The sequence below is a fragment of the Brachyhypopomus gauderio genome, chromosome 16 (genome assembly GCF_052324685.1).
Source record: "Brachyhypopomus gauderio isolate BG-103 chromosome 16, BGAUD_0.2, whole genome shotgun sequence".
NCBI lineage: Eukaryota > Metazoa > Chordata > Actinopteri > Gymnotiformes > Hypopomidae > Brachyhypopomus > Brachyhypopomus gauderio.
In genome coordinates, this window is record NC_135226.1 from 6,582,065 (window position 1) to 6,603,968 (window position 21,904).

The 21,904-nt window shown below is 44.1% G+C and overlaps 1 protein-coding gene across 1 annotated transcript in view; it reads left to right on the forward strand.

Moving 5' to 3' along the window:
* Positions 1-20,756, forward strand: part of b3glcta (beta 3-glucosyltransferase a) — a 49,345-nt gene extending 28,589 nt beyond the window's left edge. The window contains exons 5-15 of the mRNA XM_076976224.1: positions 5,748-5,824; positions 6,228-6,339; positions 6,992-7,128; positions 7,314-7,377; positions 8,251-8,382; positions 10,390-10,459; positions 11,583-11,696; positions 15,325-15,424; positions 16,541-16,660; positions 17,171-17,315; positions 20,242-20,756. Coding sequence (XP_076832339.1) covers positions 5,748-5,824; positions 6,228-6,339; positions 6,992-7,128; positions 7,314-7,377; positions 8,251-8,382; positions 10,390-10,459; positions 11,583-11,696; positions 15,325-15,424; positions 16,541-16,660; positions 17,171-17,315; positions 20,242-20,397 — 1,227 coding nt within the window. The 3' untranslated portion in view covers positions 20,398-20,756. The remainder of the gene's footprint in view (positions 1-5,747; positions 5,825-6,227; positions 6,340-6,991; positions 7,129-7,313; positions 7,378-8,250; positions 8,383-10,389; positions 10,460-11,582; positions 11,697-15,324; positions 15,425-16,540; positions 16,661-17,170; positions 17,316-20,241) is intronic.
* Positions 20,757-21,904: the final 1,148 nt, after the last annotated feature.

Sequence of the window (21,904 nt, forward strand, 5' to 3'; positions counted from 1 at the left end):
CCTACCGACGCTATTATTTCCCCACGTCGGTTCCTGCTGGGGGGGCATTTCTGATGACTAATGAGTGTAGATCAGATTTACTTGTTGGACGTCTGTTATAACAGAGTTACAAGGCACACATCCCTTGAAGCCTTGTCAAGTTTTAATACCTCAAACTTCTCTGCTGATTTAACAGTGCTTTCAAAACAGCATCTCCTGACAAGACCCATAACTCTTAAACCATGCTTAATTTGATCAAAATCAATAACACTGAAACCACCACCTTCCCGTTCCACTGAGGAAATCTATACCAAAAGACCTGCTTAGAATAGCAATCGTTCACCAGTGCAAATTGGATTCCAGTTTGAGTCCCAGTTGTACCATGTACTGTCTTTGGCCTGACTAGATGTGCCTTCTGGGAGCTGCACCCTCATTGGGCAGAATCCTCACCTCCATTGCTATGCACCTAGCCAGTGTCTGCACGCTTGAACACAGCCGACAGATCCAGATCCAGTGAAATCCGCGTGAAGGCAAACACAAAATGGTTTGATCGGACCACAGAATGTGCTTGCAGTGAATTTGAAATAAGTGTCAGATTTACTAAAGCTGTAGGTTATCACACACAGCTATGCATGAAGAATCAAACTGTACTTGTGAACATGTAGAATATGTCGGATATGAATATGTCAGACGGCCATGCTTCTAATATCTCCCCCCCCCCCCCCCCCCCCCTCCTTTTCTTTCATGAGTGTTAGATGTTCGTGTTTGCGGGAGAGAAGTGCTATTGCTTTTTGTACAGACTGCATCTCACTTGTGCCTGACATTCAGTGTGCAAGGCTTAGTACATCTGGCAGGGTTCCCACTAGTCATGGAATTTATGGAATACCTTCAAATTTAAACTCTCTTCCAGAAAGTTTGAGGATTTGATTGTAGGTCAAGTGACGGAATATCAAATAATTGCGTTTGTAGCATTTTTAATCGCCATTGTCGCAACTTTAGTTGCCATTCGTCAAAGAGTAATTCCCATATTGTGAGAGTGGTTGTTATGGTTACTTAATTTCCCCATGCCTATTTAACAAAGGTAGCCTATTTTTCTGTTCGTTATAGGTCATGGAAATTCAGCTTTTTTTAGTCTGTGAAAGTCAGGCAATTTGACGTTTGACAGATCAGAGTGGGAACTGTGATCTGGCCCACAGCGAGGCTCATATCCACAGAGAGACTAGAAGCCCACAGTTGAAAACACACAGCTTGCAGAGCAGTGGTATTGCGCTTGCTATGCCATGCTTGTACGAGCAGAGCTTTGACACAGCCCATCTCTTATCAGTACACTTCTGTAAAAGGTCGCCACAGCCTAATCTGAGCACAAGTCTCACAGCACCCTAATAAAATAGCATCTGATGATAATTCATCAAAACAGACAAAATTCCTGTCAATGTTTTGATGTGCTTATCTTCTCCTCTGGGTAATTCTTTACAGATTAGTCACACATTAGGCATGCAAAAATGTTTAGAGTAATTGTATGATATTTAGGGCAGTAAACTGGATGATTCATAGCTGCTTCTGTTAATACCCTGAATTATTTAAGGGAACTAGACGCCTACCTGTGTTTTCCTTAATTGTCCCTCACACACAAGTGGCCTACTTTAGGAATAATTAACCATTTATTCAGTAGACGAAACATTTCAGCCTGTTCCAGAAAGCGTTAGATCGAGTGATTACATTGTAGGTGACAAAAACTTTGTAGGCACTTAGTAGAATGGAGTGTAAAGGCAGTCATTTGACTTCAGCGAGTTATTATCCATTTGGGTCCGGTCCAAATGTAGAGTGATGAGGGACCAGGCCCAGAGACTCCTCACATCTGTGGAACCGAAACCAGCTGTACCGGTAGGACTGGCGCAGAACCAGTAAATAGGGATACATCAGTAATGTTTAATATTAGACTGGAAAGGTATGTATACATTATTGCTTCTTTCTCGTCATGGAAATGAAGTGTTTGTCTGTTTTAGAGGTGCCGTAGAATCCCATTTGTTTCAGTGTTTTAAATCGTTCCCCGATGTCTCCATAGAAGGTTGGGGACGTCGGACGGGCGAGAAATGCTTAAACATGACAATTTCCAACCCTGTGATTTGGTCCTAGAATAAAACAAGCTGTTTCCCCTTTACTGGTGGTCTTGTGGATGATTTGATGAGCTCTGCTCTGGTTGGCTGGTGAGCTCTCGGCGTTTTCGAGGATAGTTGTGTGCCTCTGAATGATGCAATAGAAGCATCAATTTGGCAGCCTATGTCATTTGTAAGCAGGGACATGCAAAGAAGCTCTGAAATGAAACGGATTTTAACAGATTACCTAGATGAATGGTCGGATGGCAATGTTTACAGATCAGTGGTGGTGAAACTGTTAGAAGGGAGTAAGTCAGCTCTAGCTGTTTATCTCTGAGCAACAGAATTAGTTGCTGTCTGAGCTTTTCAGTCTCGACCACAGCACAATGTAAACTACAATGATTAGCTCAAAATGAAATTTTCAATTCAAGACGATCTGGTTCCTGGTCAAGAAAGCTAACATGCCGTGACATGGCTACTGACATGTTGCAGTTGGGGTTGTGGTGCCAGTAAAGTTGGAATTGAAGGAGACTGCAGAGTTTAATGAGGTGTTAACGGTTGATATATCCATGTTAAGAACACGTTGTTAGTCCATGGAAATGTGATCATAACCTCATGGTGTTAATACTGTTAACACAGGAGCTCATATTGCCTTTGAATTCATTTTGTCTTTGAATTCATATTGTATTTGAGCTCGTATTGAGTTTCATTCTGCATTTTCGTGATCCTGTAAGTCTCTTGGTCTAATTGAAAGTACTGAATCGCTGATCACTGAAGGTCTGGAGGAGCCGATTTAACGTTAATATTCCCTGCTTATAAACTACCACAAGATGTCAGCACCAGTGTGGAAAATGAAGCGATGCGTAGTAATCTTGATAAATAAGCCCTAGCCACACACATCCTGTCATGCCAGCTGGCTCCCTCTTTATTGTGGTAGTTTTGGGGCACTGCATCATATCTGTTGCACCCTTCTATATTTTCACCTAAAAATGCGTTATATCTTGTATTAGACGGGTAATTATCAGTTATGGAAGAAAAACGTTTAAAAACGTGTCAAATGTTTATTTTTTGTTTTAAAACGGTGCTAAGGGATTTCCTGTTCTTGATGTTTCTTCTTCCTGCTCATTTTGTTTTCTCAGTGGTGAGACTGGTGTGTTTCCTGACCTGCAGTCCTCTGGGTCCAAATATAAACACTGACTCCTCTTCATCAACAATATTCAGTTTACGCTTAGGACTAATAACAGGATTACACTGAACGCTGCGACTCTGACATTTGCTGCTGTAGGGAAAAATATCACTCAAGTTTGTGCGGCGCTTTGTGTGTTCAGATGCGCCCCACTGTGGTTAACGAATCAGCATTTAGTCATCTTCAGACTGCACTAATGTGAGTATCTGTGCAATGTTGCTTCCAACACTAGGGGGCCACAGTGAGCTTGACTGGCCCCAGTGAGCAACAAGACAGTGCATACAGGGGACTAACGCTGTTGTTTTGTACAATGACTAAACAAGCAAACCACAGATCTGATAACAAAGAAAAATATGGCCCAAACCTACACTAATTGAAAACAAAAAAATGCAAATTGAGCAAAATGAGTGTTTATAACAGACTCTGTAACAATTAACAGGGGCAAAGATTCAGGTTTCCAGTACCTCTACTAAAAGCGCTAACCAGGTGCATGTGGGCGGGGCAAGCTTGTGCTCAGCACACTTTAGACTGCTTTGTGGACACGATGTTATGCAAGTTTGAAGGTGAGATTCTTCACCTTTGTATAAAGAGTGCACTTACCTTGATTGCATAGTTATTGCATACTAAGAATCCTATTGTAAAGGAGTTTTATCATATTCTGATGTTTGGTATTGTCTGGAGATGAGACAATATGAGACCTTATGAGATTTTTAAATAGATCCAGTTAGACTTTGTCTTCAAGTTTACAGCAGATTTATTCAGATTTTTCACTACGTTATTCGGATTTTCACTCGCATGTGAGCAGGTTGTTTATGACAAACATGCTTCTCCCATCTCACCAGCTCAGCAGTCAGAGCAGGGGAAGAAACATCCAGGACTGGTGAATGTCATACTGGTAAAACTGAACATAGAAGCACACATGAAAACGAACGTCTCCCACTGAGTGCAATAAAAAAAAACGCTAAATACGACGTAACCAGCAGGCCGAGTGGATCAGTGCGCCGCAGTCACAGTCGTGAGCTGTGATCCCAGTGCGGCTCTTCGGGAACCTTTCTGCCTCCTGGCGTTCTCACTGACGTCAGACAGGCAGTTCAGAGCTATCAGGTGACATAAGGCCTTGCGTAAGATGGCAATAACTCTGTCGTGCTAATTGCTATCCTCCCACGCGCGCAACGTAGTCGTAGCATGATTGTAGCCACGCGCTACACCTGTTCCCCTTCCCTCCACACGGCAGGGTCTCACCGACCTCGCAGACCCCCTCCATCATCCTCTCCTTCTCTTTCCGTGTCACGCCTCAGGTTTGGCTTAGCATGCTGCTTGGACTAGCAGCTCCTAGTGAGCTTTGTAAAGTCCTGTAGAGGAAGTGGAAAAATGTCAATTTCTGGACCTGTTTTTACATGTCAACTTCCATGGAAGCGTTCGATAGAACTCTGTATTTCAGGAGTTGGCTCATGAGATGGTCGAGGTAGATTAGTAAGACTGCCTTTCGGTGTAGATTGAATAACTTTCCAATAACCTCCCGGAATTGATTCATCCCAGAAATCACTCCCTGCAACAGTGCAGATTTCAGCTTTCAAAGCAGTTTTACATCAAGTAACCCCAAACTACTTCACAGCGCAATAGTAGCTTTGAAAACCAACAAGTAAATTCAACCGGAAACCTAAAAAAAACTGCTGCATTTTGAACACGATTACGTGTTTCTTTTTCCCTTTTAAGTCGAGGTTCTTTTTCCTCACAGGATGACTGTAATACGACTGAATGTTGTTCAGCACCAAGCAAACTGATCGTCCTCTGCTTTATTGGTTGCGTGAAATCTTATTTCATTTCGACCCCTCAGATAAAGCAATTGAGACGTTATGTATTTAGGGGTCTCTATCTGAAATAGTCACCCATTAACACATCTTTAATGTTGGATATGCATGCACAGCATTACAACACAATTCTCAGTTGTAAATACATTTATTAAGCAGGTTCACTCATTAATATTCATGGAACAGCTTTGACGGTGACATCAGTGCTGGATGTGTTTCCAGTGGAGGAAATAATTATCTGATCCCTCGCTGATTTGTAAGTTTGCCCACTGAAATGGGCAGTCTATCATTTTAATGGTAGGTTTATTTTAACAGTGAGAGAGAATATCGAAAAGAAAATCTCGTAATAGAAAATTAATTTATTTGCATTTCATTGAGGGAAATAATTTTTTGATCCCCTATGACCCATTCAAGAGTTCTAGCTCCCTCAGACATTCTTTAAAATTAAATCAAAACGTAGTAAATCTGTCCCATTTGCAAGGCAGATAAAGTCGAATGTCTAGGGCATTTGAGTGCAACGTCATGTCAGTAGAAACTGATAACTCACTTCAGCCTGTCGGGTGTGCAGGGTTTGTAAATTGTGAGGAGGAGGAACTCAGAGGCGTGTGCGTAGGTTCGGGACTGCCCCGGTCCTGCCCCGGTCCTGCTCTGATCCCGACTGTGCCCCATTTTCAGATGCCACCCGCTGTCCTGATGCTTCACGCCCTCTCAGACAGTGAGGGCGACTGGAGCGTTCTGCCCCTGCTGCCCTAGTGAGTGCCCTCCTGCCGCCCGCACTACGCACCGCACGTGCCCGTTAACTACAGAGCAAGAACGCCCCGCACACGTGCGCCCCGCACAATCCTTTCTGCCTCATGTAAATGTGTGGTTGAATTCAGCCTATGTGTTACTTTTAACCACATAAACAAGCACTCAGTAACTACAGTCTCTTCACTCTTGTAAATATATATACTTTAAATTGCTTTTGGCAAAGGTCTTGAGGAATTTATAGTAATTACTGAAGAATAGTGTGTTAACATGTAGTAGTTAACATTATAGTAGTGTGTTAATGTTGTGATCGTGTGTTAATATTAACCTGAGTGTTCTCCAGCGTAGGATGACGTGTTGTTTTGGATCTGATGGGTGAGGTGTGTAGTGTGTGCATTTGTTTTCCAGTTTTTCGTCCCACTTTGGGAGGAACTCCTCGTGGATTATGTTCCTGGAGGAGGAGACCAACGTAAATATGGAAAAACTTCACAGTGCTCTTAAGAAGTTCGACCACAGAAAGGTGAGTGGAGATGCACTATTAACGCATGGTTCCTTTACTTCCCGATGTCTCCGTTTAATTGACCTGGCTGAAGACACGTGTGTTCTTCAGCATAAGCTGAAGAGTTTTCTCTTTTGATTACTGGTATTATTTACTAGAAAGGGTAGAACGTTCTTTTCCACACTGAAACAGTGGTATAACACCAGAGAGATCCAGAGATACAGTTCTTCTGTAGCAGCTCAACAGAGATGCTAGTTCAGGCAAGCCGAGGGTAATGGTTGCAAAGAGACACATGCTCTCAATCAATAAACGTTTGTACAGTCACAGCTCTCTGAGTGTGCAGCTTCAGAACCTCTCCCCCACATCTCTGTGTTTTAATTATTTGAGGGGGTGGGGACAGAGGTAGCTCTGGTCATCCTCCCATACAGCCACATTGATTTTAATTGCAGGTCGTTTGATCTAGTTTTTCTAGATTGTTCTATTTTGAATGTTTGCTTTGTTTTGTTGTATTTGTTTATTTTTAATACGTGACCTAACTGACGATTTGATCTCTGTTAGCTTCGTAAACGAACAGCAGGTTTAGGTAGTCAGAGTTGAAGTAGACGTCTTCGGGGCTTGGTCTTCTGGTCCTCGGTCTTCAGGGCCTCACATCTGCGGGTTCCTGTTCCCGCAGGAATGGTTTCTAGGCAAGCCACTGCACGATGACGAGTCCACCATCATCCATCACTACGCCTTCTCTGAGAACCCGTCAGCTTTTGAGTACCCAGACTTCTCAGCAGGATGGGCTCTGAGCATGCCCCTCGTCCACAGGTCAGCCGCCGGCTGCCCGTGCCACATCCTGCCCAATCAGACCCTGCACTTCTGGGTCACCGGTGAAGAACGGCTGTAGTTGTAGCTGTAACTGTAGCTGTAGCACACACTGCTTACCAGGCTAAGAACTTCCTCGCTAGATGTGCAATGCTAACGTTCTTAATGGCTGTGATTGTACACTTCAGACTTGCCAATAAGGTTCAAAAGGAGCCGCTGAAGTCGGACTTCACCATAGACCTCAAACATGAGGTGAGCCGCACAGCTGAGTGAACGAAGCTGGTAGTGACGATTGAGTTGGCGTATTTAGCATAATGTTGACTAAATTTGCTTAGCAATGTGCTTTTATAACTCGTTTATTAACATCAATAATGGAACCTCACGCTTTGATGTCTTAATTTCGAGCTGCTAATTGTGTCTGTGCTGTCACGCGCCATGCGTAGACCCATTCACCTCGCGAGGCCTTTATACAGCAGTGAGATCTTAAAATCACGTTTCCAACCTTCCATCTCCACTCTCTATCTCACCCCGTCTGTCTCTCACCCTGTCTATCTCTCCCTGTCTCTCTCTTTCTTCTTTCCTTCTATGCCAAACTCGTTTCTTAAAAGGTTTTTTACCTCCATCCTGTACCATTGTATTTTTACTCTTCTCTCAGAAATGGAATCATCTTTGTAGTATATATTTCTCTTTCTTGCATGCTCTCTGTCTGTCTGTCTGTCTGTCTCTTGCTGTCTGTCTCTCATTTTGTACATCCTTTTTGGTCCTGTCTCCATTGCTTTGTGCTGTTGACTGTCTGCTGCTGAATGTCTCTGTCTGGATGCACTGTGACAGCCACATTTTCTTGCCCCTTGGACGCACATAAAAAGCCCAAAAATGGCTGTTTCACTTCATCCCCTGCTGGAGAAGCATTAGTTGTAGACTATAGTAAATGGCCTCTGCAGTCAGATGGTTCTGGGAGTCTTGGTTTACCATAAATGTGGGAGCAGATGCATTCAAAAAAGTAAATGTATGCATTCATTTAAATGTTTTAATTCTGTGTATTTATGAAATCATATGAAGGTTGTTGTTTTCCGAGCAGTGCGATGAATCAACGTTACCCATGTAATGTCTGCCTTGCTGATCTAGGTGGCGCTGTACATTTGGGAAGGCGGAGACGGACTTCGGCTGACTGCGGTTCCCGAGCTGTGTACGTTGCCAGGACACTCCACCAGATCCCAGCACTGTGCCACCACCGTTGGCGTCCATCCACCACTGTGTGTAGGTAACCACAACATCTAGCAACATCTGTCAATACTCCACACAGCTGTATCTTCTTCTTCTTAAAGGTGATGGTGTGGTTTTGCCTTTTTCTGTGGGATTCCTGGAGACCGGGAAGGCACTGCAGTCGGACTGGTGTCTCACGATGGTTCCCTGTGATGGGCGTCCCATGATTGTCCCACAGGTCCCAGTCATGTCCTGCCAAATAAATTATTATTTGCAAATTTACTCAGACAATGCAGTCTCTGACAGTGAAATGGTGAAGAAGAACCAAAACTTTGCTGTTCCATTCCTGCTTTAGGGTCCATAGAGTTTATCTTCTCGTTTACATTCAGGTTCTGGGTGCTTTCTCACAAACAGCTTTCATTAGGACACTTGAGCAACAGCACACCTTTGCCCTAATTGAAATACTACAACTGAAGTCTCATCTAACGCTTTTATTGTAGTGGAGTAGAAAGGACGTTAGATTGTATTATAGTCACATGGCCCATTTTTAACATTTTACATTTAACTCTCATATTTCACCTCCTTTAACAAGTAGTGATTTGCATACATTTTGTTTGCTTCATGCAGTTATTAAAATTGTGGTTTTGCTACACATATACAACAGTTTTCAAATTGTATTGTTATTTCTAGTGCTGTATGCAGTTTATAAATGTATAAAGGCACAGATTAAGAGCTTCAGTTAAATGTCGCATCAAATATCTTCTATGGAGGGAAAGTATGTGTTCTGCCATTTTTGCTTGGTTGTGGATAGACCGGTTCGAGTGTTTCAGCCACTGCTGCTCTGGACTCTTTAACATGCAGCAGTGTCTAGAATTTACACAATATGGTGGGGGAAAAAACATCAGTCAGTTCTGCACATGCGATCACATTGTTGATGAGGGAGGTCAGGGGAGAATGGGCAGGCTGGTTTGAGTGAACAGGACGGCTACAGTACCTCAAATAACCATCACAATCACAGCGAGGCGAAAAAGCATCTCGGAACATGTGACACATCAGACCATTTGAGCAAATGGGCTATAATGGCAGAAAATTACGTCGAGTTCCACTCCCGTCCGCCATGAACGGGAGGCTGAAGCTGTAGTGAGGACGGACTCGCAGAAGCTGGACGAATGAAGGCTGGGGAAAGGGAGTCTTGTTTTCTGCTCCTGTCTGCAGATGGTAACATCAGAATTTGGCATTAACGGCATGAAGTCATTGGGCCCTTTAATACCAATTTGAGCACATGACCCCTTTATAAACATGCCTTTATTATCACAGTTTTCCCATTTTATAATGGCTCCTTCCAGTGTGATGAAGTCTGCCACAAAGCACAGGTTGTCTCAAACTGGTTCTTAATAAGTTGATAATACGTTCTGTGTACTTTAGTGGCATCCCCAGTCATTCTGCTGTTTGGGGGGGGTCCGATAATTGAGTTTTGGGAATTTCCTTCTCCCCGATGAACTTCAAGTATCCCAGTAAGTCAGGCTCTTGTCCTCGGAGCAAAGCATTCTAGGCCACTGCTCCTCAGATTGGTCTCCTGATCTGAGACCCTCTGGTTGCTCATGTCAGGGGCGAGTGTTGTGGTGCTGAGCGCTTCAGTGGTGAAGCCTCGGCTGGAGAGTTGTTCAGCACACAGGTGCACACACACGGACATCGGCAGATGCACCGGCAAACTAACCAGCAGTGGATAATTAGCCAGGCACTTGGAGGAGCACTCGAGATCTTGTGTTCACACCTGAACATGCTGTTCAGTTCTCTTTCTGCGTGTGAGTGCGTGTGTGTGTGTGTGTGTGTGTGTGTGTGGGGGTGCGTGCATGTGCATATAATCATCGCTAAACGAACAGTAACCAAAGAAACCGAAGGCCAACGTCGGGTAGCCCTGATGACAGCTGTGTTGAAACAGCCGTGATGACGACAGCTGTCAGAAAGTGCAAGAAACTGTGTGTCCCCCGGGTCAGAAGTGTTGGCATATCATAACACACAGGATGTCAAAGGCATGTCTTTCTGTCTCTTTCTCACTAGGGTGTGCCCGTCAAAAAGGAGGACATATTTGTGGCAGTGAAAACATGTAAGAAGTTTCACTTGGACAGAGGTGAGCTGGTTGTCTTTGAACGCCTTTTCCATGTTGATGAAGCTCTGTCTCTCCTCTGTGCTGAAGCTTTAAGGTTGACGCGTGTGTTCAGAGCCTCTGCTATTTTAGCGCTGCACAGACAACGATTTGTACCCAGTTATGCTGTAGCCCTTGTTTCATTTTTTTCTTCCTTTCTAAAAGTGCGTTTCCATCTCCAGCTGTCTGACATGGAATCAGGATTGAACCTCAGGAGATGTTGGTCCCTAAATCCCTAAATAAATTTAAGCTTCTCTAAACTAAAAATCAGTCGCTGATCACTTTCATTCGTATTATCCAGTAATGTGAATTATTGTGTATGGACCACAATTTGATTAACACATGTAATATATGCGGTAGATCATGTTGTGTTTAATTTAATCAGGTTTCATCTCTTGTTTGTGGTTTTTACCACTTGTGGCAGTACATGATTGAATGAAGGCCAGACATACAAGTGCATGAAATGGGCTACATTCCCCACATTCTGGGAGACAGAAGTAGCACGTGTCCTGAGATTGAGAGTGAGCTGTAGTTTGACTCCAGTGGGGGCTCATCGTGGGCTACTGGTACGGGCTCTTACTGATAGGGACTCTTACTGGGAGCATTTAGTGGCAGGCCACAGTGGGTCATCCTCCATATCTCTCTCTCTCTCTCTCTCTCTCTCTCTCTCTCTCTCTCTCATAACAGGTCTTTATGGTTGAACTGAACATTCATGCACCACACATGACTTCACTACCTAATGAGGCTAGTAAAGTGCTGGTGGCTGTTTAGAAAGCCAGTTTGTAATTCTGTCCCTAATCACGCTGATAATCATAATTACCTTCCTGAAATGGGTAATTATGCAGCTACAAGTTGAACAACTTTTAAGGAAAGTGTTGGGGGATTCAGAAATTAGATTTACATAAAATTTCAACCTCCAAGAGAAAAATGTACTGTTTTGCTCTTATGTAAATTTAAGTTAAATTATGAACAGTGATAGTTTCTGATAGTTTTATAAAAGTAATGAAGATCATTAAGGGATCTCGAATGCACTTTTTGCAGAGCACTTGTAAAGCTTTGATTGTCCGATCTAGTTGCTAACAGTCCTGTGTCCTGTATGGTGTCATAGTCCCCGTGGTGAAGAAGACATGGGCGAAACAGGCTGCGTTTCTGGAGTATTACAGCGACTACGCTGACACTTCGATACCCACCGTCGATCTCGGTGTGCCCAACACGGACAGAGGTGAGTTTCCCTTTCCTCTTCATGCTCTCTTCTGGGCTCTGCGGGAATACTGACTCTGTACGATTGCTGCACTGGCGTGCCAGGTTCATTTGCATAGTACATTTCATCTAAAGTGCTTAAAATAAGACTTGCTACATATACAAATAAAAACTAATTTCCAATAGAGAACTAAATAAACCAGTAATTAAAATTGAAAGTATTGAAAGGGTCTAAATGAAACATGTAAATAATAAAAAAGATTATGAATTGAGTAGTGCTATAGTGCTGTAGTGCAGACCATCAGATAGTCCGAGTTGGTGACCTCACCAGTGAAATGTCATTTAAGACAAACTGGAGCATTAAGGTTTTGTGTGCTTCCACCACGCTGCCTCCTGACGTGGGCAGTGTCCTTGCAGCTCTGTGTTGTGGCCAAGCCAGAAGACGTGGAGGATTTGTGTGGCTTCTTCTACGCTAGCCTGTCTTTGTGTTTGGTTTACGACCCAGTGGGGCGAGGACCAGTGTGACTCGAAACGCCTGCTGCTTGAGTTATGATGTTCAGGACTAAAAAACATTTTTAACATGATTCCAGGGGAGTAATTGCATTCTAATGTAATTAAAGATGTAGTAGTAGTGAAAATTGCAATGAAGTCCACAAGGTTTCCAGGGAAATACATCAGCGGTCTTTCAACCAGGGAAAAGCTGATGAGGTTGTCAGTTCTGGGAGTTGAAATATGATGTGTGTGTGTGTGTGTGTGTGTGTGTGTGTGTGTGTGTGTGTGCGCGTGTGTGTGCGTGTGTGTGCGTGTGTGTGCGTGTGTGTGCGTGTGTTTGTGCGTGTGTTTGTGCGTGTGTTTGTGCGTGTGTTTGTGCGTGTGCGTGTGTTTGTGTGTGTGTGTGTGTGTGTGTGTGTGTGTGTGTGTGTGTGTGTGTGTGTGTGTGTGTGTGTGTGTGTGTGTGTGTTGCTGTTTAAGGATTCTGTGCTGCTCATGTAAAGATGCTTAATGTGATTGGCTATCCAGGTAATATGTATTGGCCAATGACGTTTCCATGTGTAGCTGCTCAGACTGACAAACCCAGAATTCCCTCTCTGATGAGGGACTATAGGTGGGGAATCACTGTGATTGTGGCTGTGATTGTGGCTGTACTGTAGTGAGAAGAGCTCACTGACCATGCTTTCAGTTTTTTCAATCCTGCTGGTGCTGATGTACTTTTTGCAAAGTAAACGTGATGCGTTACCGTTTCTGTTAGAACACCAGGTCTGTGAAAAGTCACTCCCACTTCTGAATAATAACAGCAGTGTGGCAGTGTGGTTGTATTTCCCTGGGACCTAATGGACTAATGGAGACATCGGACTCACTTGTCCTGGGCAGAAATCTTCTGTTGAGTAAATGATGTTTGTGTTGGCAGCAGGGGCGCCTCGAGGGTCCTGAAACACTTCAAACGATGTGTTAAGCCCACAGCAGGTGACGGCTTCTTAAGCACTGTGGTTTCCAGCCATAATACCGTAATAGCAACACATAAAGAAGCTTGGTCTGCCACATGCAGTGCTGTGTTTGGTTTCACATGGATTCAAATGGGGTCATGTCATTTCCTCCTCCTCCCTGGGGTCATGTGATTCCACTCGCTCCCGTGGGGTCATGTGATTCCTCCCTCCCTCCCGGGGTCAGTTGAAATGCCATTTGAGTGGCCAACACCTTATTGGTTAAACACTCAGTGCAGCTTCTTGATACAAAGTGCTAATAAGGCACGCAGATGCAATATGGAGCAAATGTTCCATAAAAAAATTCAGCACCGGGCTGAGCCGTTGAGGCCGGTGAGCAGTTTGATTCTGCTTAAAACCACTGTGAGCGCCCAGCTTGGGACATGAACACGCCGGCTAGCCCAATGGCTGATCATCTGTCACTAACACCATACTGAGCACCTGGAATTTCCTAACGCTCATAAATGACTGTAGCAGCAATGGCTCTAAATGATTGTCCCATGCATTAACTTGTGGCAATGTTTGACTCTCTTGTGGGCATAAAAGGTTTTATTACACATGTTCACTGCACTAAAAGTGGAGACTGTATGTCCAGAGATGACCCCTCTCCTGGAGAGACAGCTATGCATGGCCCAGCTGGATGGGCTCAGGGGCTTTTGGGTTTGAGGAGGAAACCTGCTTTTTGCTGTTTTGGTGTATGAGGTTTGTCCAGCCTGATAAAGATATCATTGTATGTGTGCGCAACACCGCACTGAGGACCAGTTTGTCGTACTAGCAGTGGCCACTGTGTGCAGCTCTGATGGAGGTCTAGTACCTGGTTACTCTGATGCAGGTCTAGTACCTGGTTACTCTGATGCAGGTCTAGTACCTGGTTACTCTGATGCAGGTCTAGTACATTGTTACTCTGCAGGTCTAGTACCTTGTTACTCTGATGCGGGTCTAGTACCTGGTTACTCTGATGGAAGTCTAGTACCTGGTTATTCTGATGCAGATCTAGTGTCTGGTTACTCTGATGGAGGTCTAGTACCTGGTTACTCTGATGCGGGTCTAGTACCTGGTTATTCTGATGCGGGTCTAGTGTCTGGTTACTCTGATGGAGGTCTAGTACCTGGTTACTCTGATGCGGGTCTAGTACCTGGTTACTCTGATGCGGGTCTAGTACCTGGTTACTCTGATGGAGGTCTAGTACCTGGTTACTCTGATAGAGGTCTATTACCTGGTTACTCTGATGCAGGTCTAGTACCTGGTTACTCTGTTGGAGGTCTAGTATCTGGTTTCAAGTGAAGAAGCTTCTCTCTGCTTCCCTCCTCCAGGAACATTTGAGGCACCCTTGAAGGCGTACATCATCAACAAATAAGAGTGTTTCTTATTTTTTACAGCAGACCCACCTGTGTTCTTTCAAGCCAAACATACGCACTGCTCACTCGCACACGAGCTGGGGATGAGTGTAAGTTGGCAGGGCCCTTACGCTGCCTGCCCATGCTTGTCCCTGTGGAGAGGGCTCACGAGAGCTCGCTGCCCCCAGGGCTGAATGGCTCGGGAGGAAACTCACCAAGCATTAAATCCACTTTGATATGTGTAGAGGACACAGGTGCTATTCTTCCTGCTGGAGCAGACAACAGAGGCATGATAGAGTTTGCCTTCACTGCTCCCCCTCAGTTACACACACACACACACACACACACACACACACACACACACACACACACACACACACACACACACACACACACACACACCAGTTCATGCTCTTTTCTCTTTCATCCTATACCTACTACATCACCCACCCTAGCTGGAAAGCCCAGCTTATCCCCCAAACACACTCACTTTCATTTTCTTATTTTATAACCTCCTGTGTGTCACGCAGAATAAATATTACAGCGGGACTGTGGTCTGTAGGTAACGTGGCCTGTGCGGACGCTGTGACCCCTCATTTTCATCAAATCGAGGACGTACTAAGAGGACAGATGAGGTCATCCAGCCTTCACGTGGAGGACGACAACAACAATGAAATATCCCACATTAATTCAGGGTCATGTAATTAGTCTAGCCAGCGCTGAAACGAGGCAGCCTGCTCTGACTATAACGACCGACAGGGCCACACGACTGTGACCTCCAGGTGACCCCAGTGCTAATCAAATGGTCCGGGTTTGTTGTTTCCTCCTACAGGCCACTGTGGGAAAACCTTTGCCATTCTGAGCAGATATGCGAGTGACGCTGTACCGAAGACCGACTGGCTGCTCATCGTAGATGATGACACTCTTATAAGGTGAGGAGTGATGACACTCTTATAAGGTGAGGAGTGATGACACTCTTATAAGGTGAGGAGTGATGACACTCATAAGGTGAGGAGTGATGACACTCTTATAGGGTGAGAAGTGATGACACTCTTATAAGGTGAGGAGTGATGACACTCTTATAAGGTGAGGAGTGATGACACTCATAAGGTGAGGAATGATGAGACTCATAAGGTGAGGAGTGATGACACTCATAAGGTGAGGAGTGATGACACTCTTATAAGGTGAGGAGTGATGACACTCTTATAAGGTGAGGAGTGATGACACTCATAAGGTGAGGAGTGATGACACTCTTATAAGGTGAGGAGTGATGACACTCTTATAAGGTGAGGAGTGATGACACTCTTATAAGGTGAGGAGTGATGACACTCTTATAGGGTGAGGAGTGATGACACTCATAAGGTGAGGAGTGATGACACTCATAAGGTGAGGAGTGATGATACTCTAATAAGGTGAGGAGTGATGACACTCTTATAAGGTGAGGGTGATGACACTCTTATAGGGTGAGGAGTGATGACACTCTTATAGGGTGAGGAGTGATGACACTCATAAGGTGAGGAGTGATGACACTCATAAGGTGAGGAGTGATGACACTCATATAGGGTGAGGAGTGATGACACTCATATAGGGTGAGGAGTGATGACACTCAAGGTGAGGAGTGATGACACTCTTATAAGGTGAGGAGTGATGACACTCTTATAAGGTGAGGAGTGATGACACTCTTATTAGGTGAGGAGTGATGACACTCTTATAAGGTGAGGGTGATGACACTTTTATAGGGTGAGGAGTGATGACACTCATAAGGTGAGGAGTGATGACACTCATAAGGTGAGGAGTGATGACACTCATATAGGGTGAAGAGTGATGACACTCATATAGGGTGAAGAGTGATGACACTCTTATAAGGTGAGGAGTGATGACACTCTTATAAGGTGAGGGTGAGGAGTGTCAGTATGTGTTTGTGTGCATTAGCTTGTGAGTGATACTTGCGAGTGTTAGTGTGCATGCATTTTTCCTGGATACATTTTTGTGCATTTGTGTGTGTGTGCGCATGTGTGTAATAAGCATGTGTTGTTTTATTCCTGCAGCCTTCCCAGACTCCAGGCTCTGCTCAGCTGTTACAACCCCAGGGAGCCTGTGTGTCTGGGGGAGCGCTACGGTTACGGCCTGGGCCAAGGAGGCTACAGCTACATCACCGGGGGAGGGGGGTAAGTGACGGGGACTAATCACACAATACAAAACGCTTCTCAGGGAGCTATTGATCCTGGAACAACTCCAGAGCATGAGAACAGGGGGGGTTCGATTTGGTTTAGTGTGTGAATCCTACTGCTGAAATTAAGTACTGTAGTACTGTAGTACTGTATTTTACTGTAGAAAAAAAGAAAAAGGCCTAAAAGACGCAGCACCTGGCCAACCGTGTGCAGAGCCGGGAGTGCATGACTTTAACGTTGTAGGTAATATCAGCAGAGGGTTTAAGGGTTTCAATCGTAGCAGCCACTGTAGGTCTGGACCTCAGAGAGGCCTTCCAAATGAATCCTGGCATGCGATAAAACCACAACACGTCGAGCAAAACCGCCAAGCAACGCGCGACGGGAATATCGAACCATTAATCGGTCCGAGAGTCACGTGACCTTCGTGTTCATGTTATAGCAGCCAGGCAGTCCTTGCGCTAGCTGTCGATGGCTTTGCTCACGGGCGAAGCGTCATGTGTCACGCAGGATGGTGTTCAGCAGGGAGGCGGTGCTACGGCTCCTGGCCAGCGGTTGCAAGTGCTACAGCGACGACGCCCCTGACGACATGGTGGTGGGGATGTGTCTGAGCGCGCTGCGCCTCCCCGTCACCCACAGCGCCCTCTTCCACCAGGTAAACGCAGGCATGCAGATCAGTGCCCGCACACGCCCCCTTCACGCCTCCGCCACTTACCCCATCAGGCTCGCAGGCCGAGTAGCTCCGTGGTCCTTCGACTGGAGAATCATGTACAACCCCTGGCAAAAATTATGGAATCACCAGTCTGGGATGAGCACTCATTCAGATATTTTATTCTGTAGAACAAACTGAGATCAAAGTGCAACTTGTTGGCTTTCAGAAACACTAAAAGAAAAAAAGAAAGATTGTGGAAACAAAGTAAATGTTACTTTTATTGAGCAAGTACAGGGGAAAAAATATGGAATCACTCAATTCTGAGGAAAAAATCATGGAATCGCTCAAATTGGAGGTAGAAAATAAGGACACACCCAGTCAGTTTCCTTTCCCTAAATGGACACCTGCCTCAGGTTTAGATCTCCTCGTTAGTCTACAGTTAAAAACACCTGCAGTCATGACACCTTGACGGGCTACTGGGTGAAGTGGGGTGGCAAGAACCATGGCTCCAACAAGAGAAATGTCTCTTGAAGCAAAAGAGAGGATTGTGAAACTTCTTGAAGAAGGTAACTTGTCTGAAAGCTGAAAACTGAAAGCCAACAAGTTGCACTTTGGAATGACCTTATTATTGCATCATGTTTTTGATCTGAGTTTGTTCTACAGAATAAAGTGTCTGAATGAGTGCTCATCCCAGACTGGTGATTCCATACTTTTTGCCAGGGGATGTAAACATGACTTTGTTTGATAAATTGTCGTGTATTGAAATAGGAGCCAGTGAGAATAGTGCTTAGCATTTCCAGCCAGCATTTCTGTCATATGCATAAAATCTGGTGACAGCAAGACCTCTTGTTAATGTCGAAATATATTTGGCATGTCATGGGAAAATATGCTCGCTTTACAGGCAGCATCAAAAGCCTGCAGGGTTTGTAGCTCCGCAGTGCAAATTATTTAGGCCTGTTGGAGTCAACGCTGTTCGCTCTGAAGTGGTAGATGCTATTTAATGGTTCCTGCAGGTACCAAGATGATTTGCCTGAATGTCGGACGGTAATGAATTCGTTTCAACTTTGGCCGGTCGCCTCTGCCGATTAGAGTCGACAGTCCCAGGTCGTAGAGGTCACGGAGCGTTGCCAGCTGTTCTATGTTAGAGACTCTAGTCCATATGTATGACACACTGTGTCTGTGCTTCGTTACTGGGATGGGGAGGGACGTGTATTAAAGTCTGTGCTAGGGATGCTACAATTCCTGGCAGAGCTGTTTGATCCGTGCTAGCTGGGACATGGAATTATTTCTAAGAGACGCACAAGTCTGATCCAGCCTGCTGAGATGGTTTGAACTGGAACAGCACGGCCTTGGGCCCAGGTCCCCCTCCGCTACACACACACACACACACACACACACACACACACACACACACACACACACACACACACACACACACACACACACACACACACACATACACACACACACACACACACACACACACACACACACACACACACACACACACACACACACGCGCGTGTGTGTGGCCGTCCTCTCCGGCCCTTTGTCTCGTAAGGTCTGGGAGCAGCAGGCGCTTGCTGTAGCTCTCGCTCCGACTGTGTGCTCCTGACTGAACATGCAGGACCCGTGCGTGCCAGACCGCTGCCTCACAATTGTCCCGCTAAGACCAGGGACAGCACAGTTGTCCGAGATGCCACAGAAGGACATCAGCATTAATTTAATTGCTAGAATGAAAAGAGGACTGACATTTAGAGAACATCCAATCGCACATTCTTCTTCTGGAATTAACAGTGCATGCACAGAGTACTTGGATAGCTGTATCATCTATACCTGTTATATAGCACTACATCTGCTCTTTAGTGCCACCTATAGGTTTCCAATTATTATATTGACGGTTTTCTGTAGGCTACTCCACTGGTTTATAATAAATGAGAGTTCAGTGATGTACCTAGATTTTAGTTGATCATTTGTGTTATTCAATGCCTGTTTGTTTCTAGTTGGATTTTATTTTTTTAATTTGTTTCTTTTTTTGTTTTATGATTTTAGTATTTTTTCTGCAATATTTTGCAGTATTTTCTGAATATTGCATATAATATGTGTATACACGTCCATATGAGTGTTTATTTTAATAATGACAATGATAATAATGTTTCTGCTTTATTGCCATTCACAGTCATTGTTGCTGAACATTGTTCAGCAAGACAGAACAAATAGCATGAGAGAAGAAAAGTGTTGAGGAATGAGCATAACAGCTCTAATATTGTCAGTATGTGTGACTACAGTTTTGAAGGGCTTCACTAGAGAGAATATTTGGTATCAAATTACTGGTCGGCGCAGTTAAAAGGTCCATACTGGGTATTCACTGAAAGAAGAATCTTTTTTTTTGTACACATTATACATCATAAATAAGTCATAACATCATAAATGGTTTTAAAATTTTCACTCCCACAGTTTCACGACTGTCTCGCTCATGGTCTGGTTGATCGCAGATGTTTCAGGAGTGTCTATCTAGACATGAAATGTTTGCTAAACAAACAGACTGTGAGGTGTAAACACTGTAATCTTAAAACGCCATTTAAATTTGGATTTGCAGATGCATTGCTCTCTTAAACTGATAGTCTTGCCAGTCATAGCATCATCATTTCTACAGTACACATTCAGTGGAATACTTTTACTGAGAGTAATAACTCTCTTTGGACATGTCTGTCAAACATGTCATTTGAAATTCAGTTAAACAGAGACAAAATGTAGCTAGTTTCTACGAAAATGTAAAAAGGAAAAACACTGCAAGAATTCTACCAATACCGCTCAGTCTCCAGGATCACGGCGATGTGTGTGAATATGAAATGTTGTGATGTGGGTTTTGACTCTGGACCCTGGCCATTCTGAGTGGGTTCTTCTGGTGTTTCTTTGTGTTCTTCAGGCACGACCAGATGATTACGCCAAAGACCTTTTGGCCCACCAGACTCCTATTTCTTTCCACAAACACTGGAATATTGACCCCATCGCAGTCTTTCACCAGTGGCTAAATGATGACGTGGATGGTTCCAGCCAAACCACCGCTAGGGAGGAGCTATAGCAAATGAGAGTGTGAGTGTGCGTGTGTGTGTGCGTGCGCGCAAAAGAGAAAAAGAACCGACTCAGACTTGTCCGTGATCAGTCTGTGACACTGCACAGACACGAACACTTAGAAGGCACAAACAAGCAACAGTTGGTCCGTGTTAGTAATGTCTTTCTCTTTTTCCATCGACTGGGAGTTGCATGTTTCATCTGATGGACGTTTGAAAACTGTGAGACGTATTTATGAGACATCTTTGTCCATTCCTTGTGAAAATTATGTTTGTGTTCTTTAGAACATCTTTGATTTCTCTTATGCTGTGCATTATATTAATGATAAAAGTTTCATTGTTGAATAACGATTTTTGCGCTCTTTATTTTGAACCCATGACTTTTTTGGATGGTTAATCACATGTCCTTCATAGGCTTGGGTGTATTGTATGTGCCATAAATCTGGGATGAAATGCATTTTGTTTCTCGTCACAGTGGACAGGTGCACATCTGCACACAACAGAAGCCAACATGGCACAGGTGGCTTTCTGAGGAATTTTAGATATATTTTTCCAGGCCTAGAGTTCTCGACTGGATGGTTTTTAATTATATCTAAAATGACTGTAATTGTAATTACTGAAATTAATATAATTAACTCTAAATTGACTAATCTAATGTTGGTACATAGTGGGGCATGGTGTCCACAGCAGCCAAACGTCCAGGAAATAACCTAAAAGGTAAGTGTCAACATGTGCACCCATAATGCTCTTCAGATGGAGTTCAGAGGTTTCGTTTTGAAAAACTGCTACTTTATCACTTCGCCTTCTGACACTTTGAAACAGGTATCTCTGCTTTTTGATCATTCAAACCTTCAACAGGTTTTAGTGATGAACTATGTTAGTATAGCAGTGTGTACTCTTGTTTTGAGCTGTCAGGGCTCAAATATTAATACCTCAGTGTGAATACCGAGGCTGTTGTGTTGTCCATCTGTGCACACCAAACAAGGTTGGATCTACTTCTACCATTGAAGTCTTCTGGAGCCAAACTGGTTTCTCATACAATACTGTGTTTTAATTCTCAAAAACAGTGTGAACTGGTGTACATTATCCAAACCCTTATAAATGGATCTTTCCTTTCTGCATTTTGATTTTAAACTTATAATTGTGCTTCATGGATAAGTACTAATGTGCATTCATTGTAGTATTTCATGTATTTGCTACACTCTCATACATATTATCTATCAATTTTGCAGTCCAGTCTTGGGTTATTGTTGGTTCTTGGTACGGACCATGTTGTCATGGTAGCAGAGCATTCTCAGCATTAATCCTGACATAGTAGAGACGTGGTTGTGGGTGCTCAGCTGGTGCAAATGTTAGGACACACAAGTGTCATTGCATGTCATTGTCACTGCTGGGTTGCACGTTGGCTCTTACCTGGAGGTATCGGGCAAGTATTTGTCCTGTGATCAGAAACTAAACATACATAATATACTGGAAGATCTATAACTTAAACTCTCTATAACTTAAATCCTCTACAGC